The sequence below is a fragment of the Poecilia reticulata genome, linkage group LG4, assembly GCF_000633615.1.
Source record: "Poecilia reticulata strain Guanapo linkage group LG4, Guppy_female_1.0+MT, whole genome shotgun sequence".
Classification (NCBI taxonomy): Eukaryota; Metazoa; Chordata; class Actinopteri; order Cyprinodontiformes; family Poeciliidae; genus Poecilia; species Poecilia reticulata.
The window spans coordinates 19801798-19819583 of NC_024334.1; the positions used below are offsets into that span (position 1 = coordinate 19801798).

The 17786-nt window shown below is 39.6% G+C and overlaps 2 protein-coding genes across 3 annotated transcripts in view; both read left to right on the plus strand.

The window, feature by feature from the left end:
- The first annotated feature begins 3163 nt into the window (after positions 1-3163).
- LOC103463818 (GTPase IMAP family member 8-like) lies at positions 3164-9971 on the plus strand. The gene is made up of 7 exons (XM_008407423.2): positions 3164-3347; positions 3461-3531; positions 5978-6697; positions 7460-8158; positions 8272-9045; positions 9126-9299; positions 9384-9971. Exons 2-7 carry the CDS (start codon positions 3504-3506, stop codon positions 9593-9595), a joined length of 2607 nt encoding a protein of 868 aa, XP_008405645.1. The 5' UTR covers positions 3164-3347; positions 3461-3503; the 3' UTR covers positions 9596-9971.
- A 4535-nt stretch (positions 9972-14506) lies between these two features.
- rabggta (Rab geranylgeranyltransferase subunit alpha) overlaps positions 14507-17786 on the plus strand; it is a 15399-nt gene continuing 12119 nt past the window's right edge. For both annotated transcript variants that reach the window (XR_533551.1, XM_008407421.1), the window contains exons 1-5: positions 14507-14595; positions 14923-14961; positions 16219-16329; positions 16997-17121; positions 17234-17421. Coding sequence is in view for 1 of the 2 variants with exons in the window: in XM_008407421.1 (XP_008405643.1) it covers positions 14959-14961; positions 16219-16329; positions 16997-17121; positions 17234-17421 (427 nt within the window). In the remaining variant the exon portion in view is untranslated. The remainder of the gene's footprint in view (positions 14596-14922; positions 14962-16218; positions 16330-16996; positions 17122-17233; positions 17422-17786) is intronic.

Below are 17786 nucleotides of genomic sequence, written 5' to 3' on the forward strand. Positions count from 1 at the left end.
TAATAGTGTTATAATGCAACCATCCTGTAAACTGGTTACAGTCCCAAAAGGCTACATCAGCTTGATTTTTATTTTTTATTTTATAATATTTTGCAAATAAAGTAGAATTTACTTTTAACAGTGTTTTCTAACAAAAGTAAAATTCCTGCTCTGTATCAGGTGCGTGGATATGGATTGTTGTGTCGTGCTCTGTTGTTCTTCTGCTCCTGATTCCTCTAATTTGTTTCATTCAGCGCAACAGGTACAGTAACGTTCTCCTCTGCCAACCCCACCTCCTGCAGCCTGTTGGTTGAATTTTAGTTTTCTCTTCTTTTTCTCAAAGACGCCGGATGTTTTCCTCTCGGAGCTTCTGGCCACTTTCTAAAGAGAGCGTCCCAGCAGTGCCGCCACCTGTGACCAAACAGGATGCGACGGAGGTGCAGTGGGACTTGTCCTGGATGGAGATGTCCAATCTGTTAGATAAGCAGCTTTATCCTGGCACATAGAAGGTCACCCAGAGATCATGAACAGCTAGTTCATTTTGTGGGACAATCAGTCGCAGCATCCACTCACTGACAAAAAAAAAGCTAATTGCACAGAAGAAATGGTTTAGTTAGTAGCAGATTGGTACTTGTAAGTTGTTCAGCAGTTACTGGAGCACCTGACAGTAAGTCAGAATAGTGGGGAAAGGTCTCTAGACACAAACAGCACATCATAGATGAGTTATAAGGACTTGACCTTGACTAATGGGGTTTAAACTGTGGGCTTTGAATGAGGCTGAGTGGTCACATTGTCACATTACATTATTCATAACTCCTAAATATGTGGGTTTAATAGTTTTTGAGACCTACTATTTAAAAAAAAAAAGTAAACAAATACACTAAAATTCTGAATTGGTCTTCGTTTTACGTTGAGAAGCATCTCTTGAGTGACGCCTGCCTTATTTCCTATTAGAAAATAAAACTTTCTTGGTTATATGAAAACAATTTTACATTGAAATCTACCAGCAGTTTTGAGCATAACTGTAGATGCTTTAGGTAAAAGTCGCAGTGGTCAGATGTCGGACCGAGTGGCCTTCTGTGGGTATCCACAGACATCGTGAAGATTCAAGCGACGTCAAACAGACCTCGCCAAAGGGAGAACGCCATTCCATCTGCACCTGCCATCTTACTGTGTATAATATATGACACTTTCTGGAGACTGATATAAACCATCAGGCCTGGATTGATGAAGATCGGCTTCCTATCGTTGGGCTTTTCCAAAGGGATCAGCCCTGACAATGTTGCACCAAGACATGCCGACCTTACGCTCAGCATCATAGGGTAGAGAGCCAAAGGCTGTGGCCTGAGGTCACCTCTGACCCCTCTTACGGCTTTGCAGAGGTGTAATCAGAATAATCATGTCTTCGAGTTAACAGAAAGAAAAGTAAAAAGTCTTCAGGCGATTTCATAAATATTCAGTCCGACTACTTTGCATATTCAGTAACTTTCCAAGAAAAAAAAAAGAGAGAATAGCCCTCGGGTTTTAGGTAACTGAAAGCGTTCAGAACTGCTTTCTGAATATCTGATGTTCAAGATAAGCTATGAGGAGGAAATTAGAATGATAAAGTCACAGTTGTATTGATAAGCTGATGGGAATACACAAGTGAGGAATCGTTGTCACTGCAGCGCTTCACGCCGTCCCGTCAACGTTAAACGAGAAAGAAAATATGCCTGAATATTTTTCACAAATGCCGGCGTGGGGATTTGAGGGATCCTGATAGCGCCATGTCCAGGCAGCTGCATAGCGTATCCCCTGCCTCGTTTCCAAATGCAATGCCCAGCCGTAAGCAGCATAATGCGAGGCGTTACCGTGGATATGAACTCTGACACCGTGGCGTTCTGCTGGACCACCATCACTGTGCTTGTTTTACTAACTCTACTTCTTAACCGACCTGATTTTGTAGCCGTTGCATAAACGTGATAAGACCTTGAACACATCTGGTTTTATGTCGTTTACACCACGCTATCTGGGTGATTCACTTTATTTCTGTCAGTGAGTGAATTCTGCATATTTACAGATTTAAAAGCAGAGAGTGCTGCAGAACTTCAAGGGCATTACAGTCTTGTATTTTAAAATATATATATATATTATTATTCCTCTTATTTAATACAGTTCATTAAATGATGGACAGAAAAAAATATGTTTAACTAAAAGCAAACATGCATACATTGAGTTAAAAAAAGAAGCTATTTTGTTCTTTTGAAACATGTTTATTTTTGCTTTAACTTTCTTTTTCCTTTCTTTTTGTGCTTGAAATGGACTAAGTTGTTTTAGACACATGATCAGTGTCAGCTTCCAAACCTCCTCTAGTGCCAGATTGATAAAAATATTGTTGAAATATCCCTTTATTTCAGGAACTTTATTACTACAGTTAAACTACACACAGATGAATGTCTGAAAGCCAGTATTCATTTAATTATGACGATTCTCCATTTACGGCTGATGAAAACATGGAATATTATATCAGATCAATAAAAACCGGAGATGTGGGCTTAACGGGCAAGTCTTTGACCTGCTCAAAGGTTGTTATTTTCAAAATGTACTTTTAGTCTGCCAAACGAGACTCATCAGGACAGATACTTTCATTTATTGAATATGACCGTACACAAAGAGCCATTCAGCTCAGAACCATGAAAACTAAAATGTAAAATGAAGAATAAACACAAACGGATTAGAATTTAACTTTTCAATATTTAAAATTTCATCCTCCATTCGAATTGTGATTGATCCGATTCTTAGGTTGGAACCTGTTTATTTTATTTGTAATATTCTTCAAAAATAGACCATTTAATAATTCCAGTACAAATGTGCCATAAATGAGTAATGTTGCTAATTCAGGCTAAAAACAATGCATGTCCTGATTTTTGAACTGCTGTCTGGATAACAGAGAAACGTCTGTTGCTTTTCCTTAAGCATAAGCTTGTTTAAGTGCAAAGAATAAATGTTTGTCTTTTGGACATTTTGTTATGTATTTTGACAATGTTTCAAGATTTGGCATGGTTAAGGTTTATACTGGTGCCCTATGGTATAACAAGATGAATAAATGGATGCAAATCTTTGAAAGAAAAAAACAAAACAAAACAAGAAAACATCCAAAATGATAAAGATTTATTTAAAGAATAAAGATGTCATATAGATTTGATCTGGTGGCCTGAACTCATGTCTGATGTCATTTCACCGTTACTGTGAATGTTTCATCTCCTCTTCTCTATCAGGAACATTTGTCCTTTCGCCACCAGTCGGTGTTGATGTTTTTTAAAGTTTGAACAGATAATGAAGAGAACAAACCTGTTCAATTGCATTCCTTTGTGCTCCCTACGTTAGAGGTACTTTTGTTTTTGTTTTCTCATTGCATACAGAGACTGCACAGGTCTGGTAGCAAAATATGCCCCGATACGTTTGACTATTTCTAGCTTTTTAATATTTCTACTCTGACCAGTGCAGAGTAGACCAAAGGACACGATTCAAAAAGAGAAGGCCAGATGGAAGAAAAGATGGGAAGCCATCCTGGTAAGTTAATGAGGACCTGCTGTAGAAAAATAGTTTTTAACTTGTTTGAGCATGCCATAAATCTGCAACCAAAGACGTTTTATGCTGTATAGATGTCGCAGTTGATAGAGTTTGAAAATGTTAAGAAATGTACACAAAACCTAAGAGCAGACATTAGCAGGGAAAAGAAAGTATGAAGGTAAAGAATCTGTGCGTCTGTCTTTCTCACATTCCTTGTTCAACATCTCCCTCAGTCATCAGTCCTCCAGCTGCTGCCCTCAGAACAAAATACAGAATTCAGTATTTAATAAAGATGTGTCAGTAATGTGTCTCTGTTTTTCAGTGAAAAAAAAAGAGATCATGAAATATTCTCAGGTTCAAAAGCTAAGATTTCACATTTTACATTTAAGCTGAATTAAATTCAGCTTAAATTTAATAAGATGAATTATTACATCAAGTACATCTTGGACTTGTTCCTGTATAAGATGTACAGGAACATTTGGCCTGCAGCAGATGGAAACAAAAGTTAGATGCCATCTGCAGTTACGGTAAGCTACATAGCGACAAACTAGTTAGGCTGCATATTTTCTGATCAGAGGACAAAGCCTCAGTTCCCGTAATGTTACAAAAGAAAACTGTGGGACATGAATGTCAAGAGACAGAAAAACAAACACACCTTCAGACTGCTGTGCAGATAATGCAGATCCCTTCACTTTTATCATTCCGAGTAACTATTAACTAAAGTAGGAATAAGTAAAAGTTTGAGTTTTTAGGTATACAATACTGACAAAGATTGCTTGAACTTGGAAAATATTTTAAATCTTTATAAATCTAACATTTTATTTTTCCAGGATATTGTACCAAAAGTTAAATCAAACCTGTCACCATCACTGTTCGATGTTTTTCCTAATTCATGTTCTATAAACAATTTTAAAAAAATGATTTTAGGATTTAATACATTGGACCATTTTTATTTTTTTTTTTTAAAGTTCACAGTTAGCTAATTTCCCATCAAAAGCAGAAATTCTCACAGCATGATACTGCCATCACTATACTTCACTATGGAGGTATATTTTTGGCTTAATGAGTTTGCGACATAAACATTGTGTTCATTTTTAGTAACGTTATTCACGGCTGCTTGAAAGATTTTGTTTACTGCTAGCTTGTTGGTGTTATAAAGAATATGGACTTATGTATCTCAGGTATCTATAATTCGATACCTTCTATCTACACAGTAAGACAAGATTAACAGGAGCTGCTTCTTTGGCTGAGTAATTCTGGGCAGATTTGGTTAAGATTTTTATTTTCTCTGTCGCTTGATTTCTCGTTATAGTTCAGGGTTCAGTCTAAAAATGAAACTCCTGCTTCAGTTTCATCACATCTTACTGATTCTCATTAGAGCGCGTGTCTGATGAGTGAAAAATAGCTTTCCCCAGAGCGTTACCTTAGTGTCAGTCTTTTAAAAACATCAAAGTCAGGTTTAGCGACGACTGCGTTTTCAAACCAAAAAGCCTCTCAGCTCGAGGAATATTCAGCCTTTTCTAGGAGGGTCCTTTGTGAATTTGGTCACAAGTAAACACATTACCTTGTAGGTGTCAAACAGGGAATTAAAATAGGACACATCTAATAATGAGCATCATAATGCTAAGTCTAAGGTCATTCTTTATTTTTTTAAGACTTCCTGTTCAGAAGACATTTTTGTAAATCCATTCATGTGATCTTAATCAGAAGCTTCTGAAGATCTCTCCGCTATTTGTCTTTGTTTTTTATTTATTTATTTATTTTTTTTAAATGTTCAGTTCAAACCATCCTCAGAGGGATGTTTTCTGATTTGATAAGCTGCTTAGCTGTGACCTGTAAATCATTCAGGCATAAAATAGGCTGCTAAACCCAAGGGATGAATCAGTGATGTGTTGACACACACAGAGACAGTTTTAAGGCGGATCTTTTAGCATCATAACCAGCAGTGGCACTAATTTTCTCCCATTTATTCAGTTGATTCTGTGAAAAGTAGCAAAGATGATACATTTCAACAGAGATATAACAGTATTTTAGCAGGAGAAACGTGATGAGTGGACATGTTTTAGCTGTAAACCTGACATTCAGCAAAAAATCATGGTTAGGTTGGTGTATCTGTCAGGTTCTTAAGTTAAGATTCCCTTTTTCTTAAAGATTAGACTGTCAGGTACTCATCAATACAGCATCTACTGTTTTATTAGGTCTTTGTTTTTACTTTGTTGTCTTATATTTGAAGCATAGAATTAGATATAACATTAGATAAAACTACACTTCTAAGGTTAAAAAAAAGACTTCAAAAACCTTCAGAAAACCTGAAGGACTACAAATCAAGAACATCTTGAAATGATAGAATAAAGTTGGAGGCAAATTAGAAATTAGAGGTGTTCAGAAACTTTCCACATCAGAGTTAATTGAGCAATAATGTTAGATTTTCTTCCATTTTCCCTAGAGGGGACAGGGAGCGCAACCCTTCCAGAGAAGAGAATCATCCTGATTGGCGGCCGATGGGGAGGCAAGAGCTGGTCTGGTAACACCATCCTGAGGGGGGAAAGTTTCGAATGTGGACGAGCCAGAACGATGAAGGTGGAAGTGAAGCATGGGGAGGTGGAGGGCAGCAGGCTGACCATGGTTGACACTCCTGGGTGGAGTAGCTCTCTCTCCCTCACCGACATCCCAGAGGGGGAAAAGCAAAGTTTTAAACTCTATCCATCCAAGTGTCTGCCTGGTCCGCACGTCTTCCTCCTGGTCGTTCCCATAGACACAGCTTTCTCCCGGGAGCAGAGGACCACGCTGGAGGAGCACATGAAGCTGTTGGGAGAGCGGGTCTGGCGGTTCATCATGGTGCTGTTCACTTGTGGGGACTACCTTGGAGAGAAGACGATAGAGCAGCACATTGAGAGCGAGGGAGATTCGCTCAAGTGGCTGGTGGGGAAGTGTGGGAACAGGTACCATGTGTTCAATAACAAGGACAAGCATGACTTGTGTCAGGTCTCAGGGCTGCTGGAGAAGATGGATGAGATGATGGTGAACAACCGTGGGGCTTTTTACAAAATAGATGAGCAAACTCTTCTGGTCATCACAAGAAAGCAAGAAGATGTCGCCAGGAGTGCGAAAGAGAGACGGACAAAGGCTGAGGAGCAAAGACAGCAGAGGATGAAACTGATTCCAGGTAACAGTGACTATAGCTGCACACAGAAATAGACACAATTCGATGAAATCTAACTACTTACCAAAACATAACAGCTTCACAGTTTTAGTTTTAGATGAAACAGTTTAGTTTTTTCTAAACTGTAGGGATTTAGATGAAATGCCACCTACATTTAATCTAAACTGAAAAAAACATTAAGGAATTATAATTGCCTCATAGAAACAAACTGTCCTTCTGCATGTTGGGGGTAGGGTTACTTCAGATAATTAAAATGTTCAAAAATGTTAGTCTCTGGGGAAGAAATGCAGTTTGATTGAATTCACTGATTCAAACACTTTTTTAAGAAACAAAACCGTGGGGTTTCCCCCAGAAAACTTGCTAAGCCCTAGTGTTTAGGGGACTAGGGCACACATCCTGCAAGCCGCCATGTTTTTGAGTTAAAAACTGTTTAAAGTTAACAGAAAATTAGAAAATATCGCTTGATAGTTATGCGTTATTGGAAGACTGAAAGATTAATACCTAAACACCAACTATAAAGTCTTAAAAAAGGCAATGACTAAAAAAACTCAAATAAATAAACAATGCTAAGCCTGGTGGGGGCACAAGTAAAGCCTGGTTGCCCGCCAGACTTATAAATACACTGTGGGAAACCATGCATTCCTTAGATAAAAAAGGCAGCTTACACTTCTGAGATATGTTCCAGTTCCAGATTAGTCACAGTTTAACACATTAAAACAGTAATATATTTGTTAAATAAATGTTTTTGTATTCGTCTGATAACAGAGGAGAAGAAGTCAATCCCAAAACTCCAAATTATTCTCTTGGGTAGCCGAAATGCTGGGAAGACTTCAGTGGGGAACACTCTCTTCGGTTTAAAAGAACAAGAAGATGGGAAGCGAACAGCAAAGTCGTTGATTCGCAAAGGGTTTGTAGGCAAAACCGACGTCACTCTCGTCGACACGCCGGGTTGGTGGAAAGGCTTCCATGCCCATGACACTCCAGAAGCCATCAAAGAAGAAATAATCAGCAGCATGTTTCTGTGCGTCCCTGGACCACACATCTTCCTGTTAGTGATAGATGCTGATGCATCCTTCCACAACAGGAACTTGAAAGCAGCAACATCCCACCTGGAGCTTCTCGGAGATGGACTCGTGTGGAAACACACGGTGATAGTTTTTACTAGGGGAGACTGGCTGGGGGCAAAATCCATAGAAGAGTACATTGAAGGAGAGGGGGAGGCCCTGCGGTCTTTAGTGGACCTATGTGAGAACAGATATCATGTCATTAACAACAAGAATGCAAGCGATCGCGGACAAATCACAGAACTGATGGAGAAAATCACTGAAACTTTGGCAGAAAACAGTTGGAACTATTTCGCTCCAGACCAGCAACTGCGTGTTGACATTGAAGAAAGACGCAAACGCGTAGAGGAGGCAGCAATGCTGAGGCAAAAACAGGTCAAAGCTATGAGGAGTTCAACAGGTACGTGTCAGTCGTTAAGTAAAACTTTCACTTATATTCAAAAGCCACATTCTGTTGATAAATACTGATTGTCTGTATCAGCTGATCGATTTTCCTGGTTGTTTTCTCCTCAGGCTCCAGGAAAAGGTTGGACATGTTGAGGGTTCTTCTGCTTGGGCAGAAAAGTTCTGGGAAGAGTGCAACAGGAAACACTATCCTGGGTAAAGAAGTGTTTGTGACATGCCAAAACGAAGAGTGCAAGGTAGAAAATGGGACGGCAGACGGTCGACAAGTCACCGTGATCGACACCCCGGGTTGGTGGAGAGACTCGTCCCGCTGGACCGAAGAGGCGGACAAAGAAATGGTTCGAGTTGCGTCTCCGTCTGGTGTCCACGCAGTTCTGCTGGTGGTTCCTCTGAACCCGACATTCAGAGATCCAGACCGAGTTGCTGTGGAAGAACACATGAAGCTTTTTGACATCAGGATCTGGAAACACACAATAGTTGTGTTCACGTATGGAGATAAACTAGCAGACAGGTCCATTGAGGAGCACATTGAGAGGGAGCCTCAGGCTCTGCGTTGGTTGGTGGACCAGTGTGAGAACCGGTACCACTCCATAAATAATATGAAGAAAAGGGATAAGACTCAGGTTGCAGAGTTGTTTGAGAAGATCGAAGAAATCGTGGCAGGAAACGGAGGCCAGCTCTTCTGCCCTGACATGGAAGAGACCCACCAGAGGATCTCTGAGAAAGCCCACAGGAAGCAGCTGAAAAATGTGCTTAAGCGACGTCTGGCGAGTGAGTACCAAAGGAGAGAGCTGGAGCTCTTGCTAGGTTTCAAGGGAACCCTTCTGGAGCTCCAAGCAGACCTCCGAGCGTCTATGGGGACGACTAAATCCAAATCACCCAGTGAGTATACTGCAATGAAGACAAAGATATGTGGTTTACCCCATTGTACATGCGTATAACCAGATTTTTTTTTATGACAGTTGCCGATATGACCAACTTAACAGCCATGTTTACTGGTCAATGGATGACAGACCAAAAGAAAAAGCAGAAAGAATTGGACAGCAAAATCAACCAGGAAATCGAAAGGCTTGATAAGGAAGTACTGAAATCCTCAAATGTTCTTCAGAGCAGCATGGACGTCTTGTTTCCTGAATGTAAGAAAAAAATTATTTAACTTATCAGTTGCTGCATTCACAACAATACTCTTGCTGATAAATGTGCTATTGTTTCCTTTTCAGTGGCAGACCACGGTACAACACAGTCCATCGTTTGTTCTTCGTCAGATCCAAAAGTATCCAGCAGCAACTTTAACAAAGTTCTGGGTTGGCTCGCCAACCTTCACGTCACCACAAATCTGGACAACCAGCTGACCGTCAACTTCTCTGACACATCAGGATACAGATCTGTGCTATCAATTGACTATGACAATGACTCCATCGTAAATGAATAGGGTTATAAAAGACTTTTTCTGTGTTAATGTGGCAAGTGGACAATAAGAATATTGACTCTTAGGTACAATCTACCCAAAGAACAAAATAGCTGAACAGTGACTTTTTCGTCCTGGAGCTAGTGTATTTCTATCTGCTTTTATTTTGAAAGATGCACAACAGATATGTTACTCAGCTAAATGCATAATTTTTACGGTAATTATACAGTTTTATTTTATTTCATTTTATAAAACTGCTGATAAACTTTAAAGGTAACTTATCGAGTCAAAATTATAACATTTCCTTCAAACATAAGAACTATGCTCTATTATATTTTGCTCTTCCTACTTAATAATAACTGAATATCTGTCAAGAAAAATTTTACCAAAATAAACTGAATTGAATCAAACATCATAAAGACAAATGTAATCAAATGAAAATATAGAGGGCAAAAAAAGTACATCTGAATTGTTTTTCTATTTACAAACAAGCAGATCATTACTATTTAACGCCACAGCTTTTCTTTGTCTCCCTTTGACCTCTAAATTCAAAAGAAGTCACTTTCCACAACACTCCAAACACAGAAGTCTCTTCCCTGCCCCAGTGTTGGGGTAGAAAAGGTGCCCACTACTCATCTTTAGCGCTGTGTGGGTCAGGACAGGATGACTGGGTCAGCTTTTTATGCTGTACAGATGTGTTAATCTCTGCTGAGACATGGTCTGCATTTGTAGCCGGCAGTGAAGAAGACAACAAGGTCACTCAGCAGACGACACCAGGAGATGGAGCACAAATGTCCCCAGGACACACAGAGTCTCTCCGTGCAGTACAGTCAACCTCAGTTGATAATGAAGTGTGTCAATGATTATGAGCCACCATGTAATCTTCTTGACACGTTATTATAATTAGCACAAAACTTATTCTGACTGTTAAAACATTGCCTTAACAGTCAGGCATTGGAACTAGTGCGGTGACTTTCTACAGCACAATCAAGTAACTATGTTGCCTTCAGTTGTTACAAAAATACTGTACAGATCAAATCTGACTACAAAGTCAAAAGAAATGTTCATTGTAATTTAACCCCTTGGAATTGGGCCTCTGTCTCTTTAAGAAACTCTTGCTCTTTCCAACACTCCACCTTCAGGAAGTCACATTGCTCAACTATTAGCCCGTTAGCAATGTTTTTACCAATGCTGCACTGAGTAGTATAATGAGCTCAGCTTCACCAGGTGTTATTCACTAATTGCTGCTGGCTAGTCTGAAGGAGCTAAGTGGGGAGTTGCGGGTTATGGCTGCTCTGTGAGGCTTAAGCTCAGAAACTTGGAAGATGCAACTTCGATGAGGAGCTTCATCTTGAAAGCGGGTCTGACCAGGCGGTTTGCGCAGCTGAATGGTTGCCATGGAAAATTCAGACATGGATGAAAGAATCAAAGCAACACCAGGTACGTTTTTGATGCGGGAATAACATTATAACCTGATGCAAAGCTCAAAAAAGACAATTTTACATAATACTACCCCTTTAATTAAACAAATGTGCAAAGTGTTTTGAAACTCAACACCCAGCATCCGAACCTAAGCTGAATAACATTGATCTGCCTCATCAATATAAAACTCAAATATCAAACCAGAGTTAGTCAGGTTGGTGAACTCCAGTCACAGATGTTTCTCTGCTCCCTCAGAGCCCATGGGGGTCCTTCAGATTCAGAAATCCACCTCACAGTTTGTCCTTTTGCAGAGTCAAACTCCCCTTGTTGTTGGAGCTGGTTTGGGTGTGCATAAAAGCACACACACACACACACACACACACACACACACACGCACACACACGCACACTCACACACACACACACGCACGCACGCACGCACGCACGCACGCACACACTCACACTGCTCCAATCTCTGACTCCGGACACCTGGTCTTTGGTGACAGCCACTCCGTTGTGGCAGTAGCGACAGAGGATACATGCGGCTACCTGAGCAGAGCAGAGCAGAGGTGCTTCAGGTCACACTGAATGTGTAAGCTGAGTAGCAGCAGATATCAAACCTGCAGTGTGGCATCGGGTATCTCCTACTATCTCAACACAGAAAAACTGCATAGTACTAGCCTCTCTGACTTTCCTCTATCATGACCCTGCTGGCTCCCAGAAGTAGGACAACATTCCGGAGAGAGCATTTCACTTTCCAATCCATCTTACTATCTCCTCTTGTGTGAATTTTGAGTATTTTCACATTTCTCTGGTGAGTCAAAACCGGATGTGCCACTGACCACTAGTTGGTGCTGCTGTTGCATATGAGAATGAGGGTTTGTGAAGGAGCTGAGGGACAGAGGAGTTCGGCTAATATTAGCAACTATGTTAAAGGGTCTGGGACTAATGTACACACTTAGTGGAACTGTGTTTTGGACGGTAACGAGCAGAAAAACGCTGCAATGTGATAAAAGAATATCTCGCTTTCAAGAAGAAATGCAAGATCCAATTTCTTCTCTAATATAATATGGTCCTCATACATAAAGGACAAAATGATTAAACAGCATCATTCCTCTAACATCATGCAGACAAGAAACCCAGTTTTTGCATTAATATTTCTGCAAAACTGAGTTGAAGACCATCCTGATTGAATCTATAGAAATTACAAAAAAAATCATTAAACCTGACAAGCTATCAATTAACTTACACTTAATTCACGTATTAGACTGAGCAAATTAAACATAGTTTGCTCAGCTTACCTAGTGGTTTTAAAACATATGACTTTAGGGGGGTCGTCCTGTCTCAAGTGGAGGAGTTTAAGTATCTGGGGATCTTGTTCANTGTCCTTTTGCAGAGTCAAACTCCCCTTGTTGTTGGAGCTGGTTTGGGTGTGCATAAAAGCACACACACACACACACACACACACACACACACACGCACACACACGCACACTCACACACACACACACGCACGCACGCACGCACGCACGCACGCACACACTCACACTGCTCCAATCTCTGACTCCGGACACCTGGTCTTTGGTGACAGCCACTCCGTTGTGGCAGTAGCGACAGAGGATACATGCGGCTACCTGAGCAGAGCAGAGCAGAGGTGCTTCAGGTCACACTGAATGTGTAAGCTGAGTAGCAGCAGATATCAAACCTGCAGTGTGGCATCGGGTATCTCCTACTATCTCAACACAGAAAAACTGCATAGTACTAGCCTCTCTGACTTTCCTCTATCATGACCCTGCTGGCTCCCAGAAGTAGGACAACATTCCGGAGAGAGCATTTCACTTTCCAATCCATCTTACTATCTCCTCTTGTGTGAATTTTGAGTATTTTCACATTTCTCTGGTGAGTCAAAACCGGATGTGCCACTGACCACTAGTTGGTGCTGCTGTTGCATATGAGAATGAGGGTTTGTGAAGGAGCTGAGGGACAGAGGAGTTCGGCTAATATTAGCAACTATGTTAAAGGGTCTGGGACTAATGTACACACTTAGTGGAACTGTGTTTTGGACGGTAACGAGCAGAAAAACGCTGCAATGTGATAAAAGAATATCTCGCTTTCAAGAAGAAATGCAAGATCCAATTTCTTCTCTAATATAATATGGTCCTCATACATAAAGGACAAAATGATTAAACAGCATCATTCCTCTAACATCATGCAGACAAGAAACCCAGTTTTTGCATTAATATTTCTGCAAAACTGAGTTGAAGACCATCCTGATTGAATCTATAGAAATTACAAAAAAAATCATTAAACCTGACAAGCTATCAATTAACTTACACTTAATTCACGTATTAGACTGAGCAAATTAAACATAGTTTGCTCAGCTTACCTAGTATGACTTTAAGGCTTTTAAACCCTGGTTCTCTAATTTCTTAATAATAATCTCTAATAATACACTTCGCATAAGCTTTTGATGTATTTCTTTTTCCTCCAACTATTGAAATCTTTGTTTACACACACTTCTACTCATTTGGCAGAGGATTCAGATGAAACCGTATGTGGAGACGACACACAGAGTTGCTGCAGCAGAACATAAAGGAGTATGTTATTTCTGAATGTTAGCTAATGAATTAAACATACACATGATTCACTGCACAGGCCACATGATTGCGAATGAGCACACAGTGAGGAACCATGTATTTCTCTCCATGATTCATTCTTTCTTTTTTTCAATATTCTCAATTTTATCATGTTGTTCAATGCAGAAAGAAGAGCAGCCAGAGATCTTATTATTTTGCTAATTAAAACATCTGCAGTAGTAAAACAATTCCAGCAAAAACAAACAAACAAACAAACAAACAAAAAAAACATAATATAGTAGTAGTTGGGAGTTTTACTTTGAACATTCATAAGTTAAACAGGAGTGCAAATAAATAATCAATTTATTGCATAAATCTGTCAAATTTAAATTCAGAAATTGTTTCAAATTATTTTTGCAATTTCACTTAATTTGATTTTACATGCTAGTGAGTTTTTCGTTCAAGCAGTTAGCTGTACAAGTTCAGATTTCTTGTTGCGGAACTTCTGAAATTGCGTTGTAAAGACGCACAAATCCCGTCTTCAAGTTTACATAGCCTGTAGCCTTGACAGAAAACACCCTTAATTGGAAAATTTTAGTGGGAAAGTTGGAAATCGTTGACCAACCTTGACTTCAGTATCCATATTGCTGCGTGCAGAAACAATGCAGTGGAGGTTACTAACATAAATGATAAGCTCTTTTGCTACCTTGTTATGGTGTCGAATTCAGGCCTAAACTCTCCTCGCCGGATCAAAATTATGAACTGTGAAATTGTGGCTAGCCTTACTTTAATCTTAAAACTTTTACACAAAACCAAATATCAAACTCCTGCTGTTTATAGTTTTCTCCACCAGAGGGCAACAAAGCGTCGCTGCTAACGTTCCAGAAAGAATCTTCGCCCCGCCCCCTTATTGCGTGACGACATTTTCATGAGCCGGAAGAGGGGAAATTGTAGTTGTTCAGAAACCCTGACATGACAAATCAAATCGCACGGTGATTCAACATCTCATTCGCTTACAAAGCAAGCAGGTGAGTGTTTTGTCGGATTAATACCGCGCTGTTCGTGGTGCGGTGTTGGAACTATATTCTCCTCCTCTTCTTTCAGCTAAAACGTGCTGTTTTCATTGAACAGTGAAGGAGCCCTGCCCCGTGGCGTTCACTGACATCTGGGCTCATTTGCAACACAGCTTCACTCTGCTCTGTTCATAGACAGGATTTTTACAGATCTAATCAATCCTACTGAAACTTTATAGTACGCTTGTTCGTTACTTCCGTGTTAGCTCGATATACTCTCTGTTGTTCTTCTTTTGGTCATTGCTCAGGCCTTATCCTGTTTTCCTCTTCACATGTAAACAGATTTCTGAAGGAGCTTCTTCCTACATATCAGCAGCAATGGTAGGAAACATTTTCGGTCTTTGCTTATTTCAAACTCTATAAATGCACACATTTGAGTGCATAAACTCATTTGAGATCTTTAGGATGTATCAGAGGATTTGACTAGATATTTTGAGTCTGTTATCACTCTGTCTGCTTGGCTAAATGCCATCCATCTATTTCTACTGTCCTGTAAATGATAAGTTGGTAAATGTGTTGTAATCCTAAGTTGTATTGAAACAGATATGAATGTCTTGTTATGAATATTAATAACAAGTGGCTGAATTAGGCCTGTCACAATAAACGGTAAATCAGTTAATCACATGATAAATTAAAAGAAACACAATAATTTTCATTTGATTGATTTAGCGTTTTTCTCTTTTCTCTCACTTTTTTTTTTACCAAAAACTGAATGATAGAAGTCGTTAGTCTGGTGCTTTAGTCTCAACTATCCCATTTTTTTGAAAGATAATTTTGTTTACAGAGGCTTCATAATTCATTTTAGTTGTTGCTTCTGTTGATTTCTTTGTTTATTTTGGATATTTAAAATGTCTTTCAGTTAAAGTGTTTAAATGTTATTATAATCTAAAGGTTATTGATCCTTGAGAATATGTTCTTGCATTATTATGCCTTTATTGCTATAAAGGCATAATATATTACTTGAAAATGGTCTCTTGAAAATGGTCTCAAAACAACAATATTATTGTTTATTGCAATAAGTTCTGGGACAATTTATTGTCCAGCAAATTTTTTTTGTCTTGACAGACCCAGTCTGAATTATTGCAAATAAAGTGAAATAAATTCGGCTACCCAATTCAATTTTACCATCAACAATGTGGAATGGTTGGTCCTCAAACTTAAACATCCTGAAAAAAGAGGATATTCATAGATTCAGGTAAATTTATTCGTATAGCAGACTTTACGACAAAATCCATTTTAAAGCACTTTAACAGATAAATCCTATGTGATTACAGAGAACCAGAATAGGTGGAGCTAAGCAGCGCTACCAGCCGGTTCTTGTTCTAGATGACCCGCTCAGATCCAGATGTAGATATATATTCAGCCATGGAGGTTATAAATTAACAAGGTAATGCATATGAAGAGTTCAGCCATGAATAAACCACTTTGGTAGTTTTTTGTTTTTTAATTCCAGGAATATAAACACTTTGATGAGCTGAGCAAAGGTGTACTTTGAGGCGCTTCTGCACATTATTTAGCTACTAAAGCAGCCAGGCCTTGGAAGGTAAATTTCATCGAATGTATCTCGTCCTGCTTCAGCACGGCCGTGTGAAGGTTAAAACCACAGCCCAGCAGGAGGAGGAGAAAAGGAAGGAGCGAGAGAAGAAGCTGAAGGTCTACGTGGCCGCTCGGGACGCCTGCTTTTCCAAGGTGATCACCGTCAGCATCACCGTTTTAAAACTTTTTTTAAAATTATACGTTATCAGTAACTGAAATTTATCAAGGCAACAATAAATCAAAAGTCTTATCGTGATGATAAACAATATGATAAATGCCAGTTCGAGGAACGCAGCTGGAAGGTTAAGCTTTTTGGTCTGTTTTCAAAACTTTTCCTGTGACTGTAAACTAACACTGCACTTTAGCCCTGAACCCACCATCATCATAAAGAAACATGGTGATGGCAGCATCATGATGTGGGAAAACAGGACCAGTTTGTTTAGAAGATGTTTTCATCTCAATGTAGGGAGATGTTTGAGTAAAAATGCCTTTAGACGGCGCTGCAGGGTTACGGTTCTCCTTCCAGCAGGACAACAATCCTGAACATCCAGTCACAGCTAAAAGGAATGGTTTGAACACTGATGTATCCAGATGTTTTCCACCCAATCTGTAAAAATTGATATAATATACAAATCAAAGTTTGTAGTTTCGTAGAAAGCAGTCGGTTTGGATAAACTATGTAAGTGCAGTGTCGAAATAAGCAGCAGAATCCTGTTGCTGTTTGCGCTTTTGTTTTGATTTTGTTTTGGTATAAATTATTTACAGTGTAATCCATGTTTGTACTCCTGTTTCCCATCGTCCCCCATCTCCGCTGTGTCAGAGGAAGGATGGTGTTTTTGATGATGAAGCCCTGCAGCTGACTCAGCAGCTCCTCTCTGCAAACCCTGACTTTGCAACCCTGTGGAACTACCGACGAGAGATCCTGACGCACCTGGAAACTGTCAAGTTAGCAATTTTGTTTTGTTTTGTTTCTTTGCTTCCTGTTGTGTCTGTAACAAGCCAGCAGGAGAGACGCTGGAGCTAGAATGATGACTCCGTTTCTCCGTGTCCACCTCAGAGACGAGGATGAAGCGCAGAAGATTTACGAGGCCGAGTTGTCGTTTCTGGAGTCTTGCCTGAAAGTGAATCCAAAGTCCTACGGCAGCTGGCACCACAGAGGGTGGGTCTCAGCCCGTCTGCCTCGACCCGACTGGGCCAGAGAGCTGAGCCTGTGTGATCGTTGCTTAAGCCTCGACGACCGCAACTGTGAGTCACGAGTGGAAGTTGAATGTTTTTCTGGCTTTCACATAAATGTTTTCTCCTTTTCAAATGGAAAACATTTGAAAATTACAGCCCTAAACGATTAATCGGATTAAATCAATTAATTGGATAAAAACGATTAATTGGTTTTAAATGATTAATTGGATTAAAATGATTAATCAGATTTAAATGATTAAAACTCAGATTAATCATTATAAATCGATTATTTAAATAATTGTCTACTAATTTAGTAATTGACTAATTATTAACTGGGCTACACAAACTAAAAAAAAGAGACATTTTCTGAAAGAACCACACCCTCATAGCAGCAATTAAGCCAAAAATATATATATATATATATATATATTTTA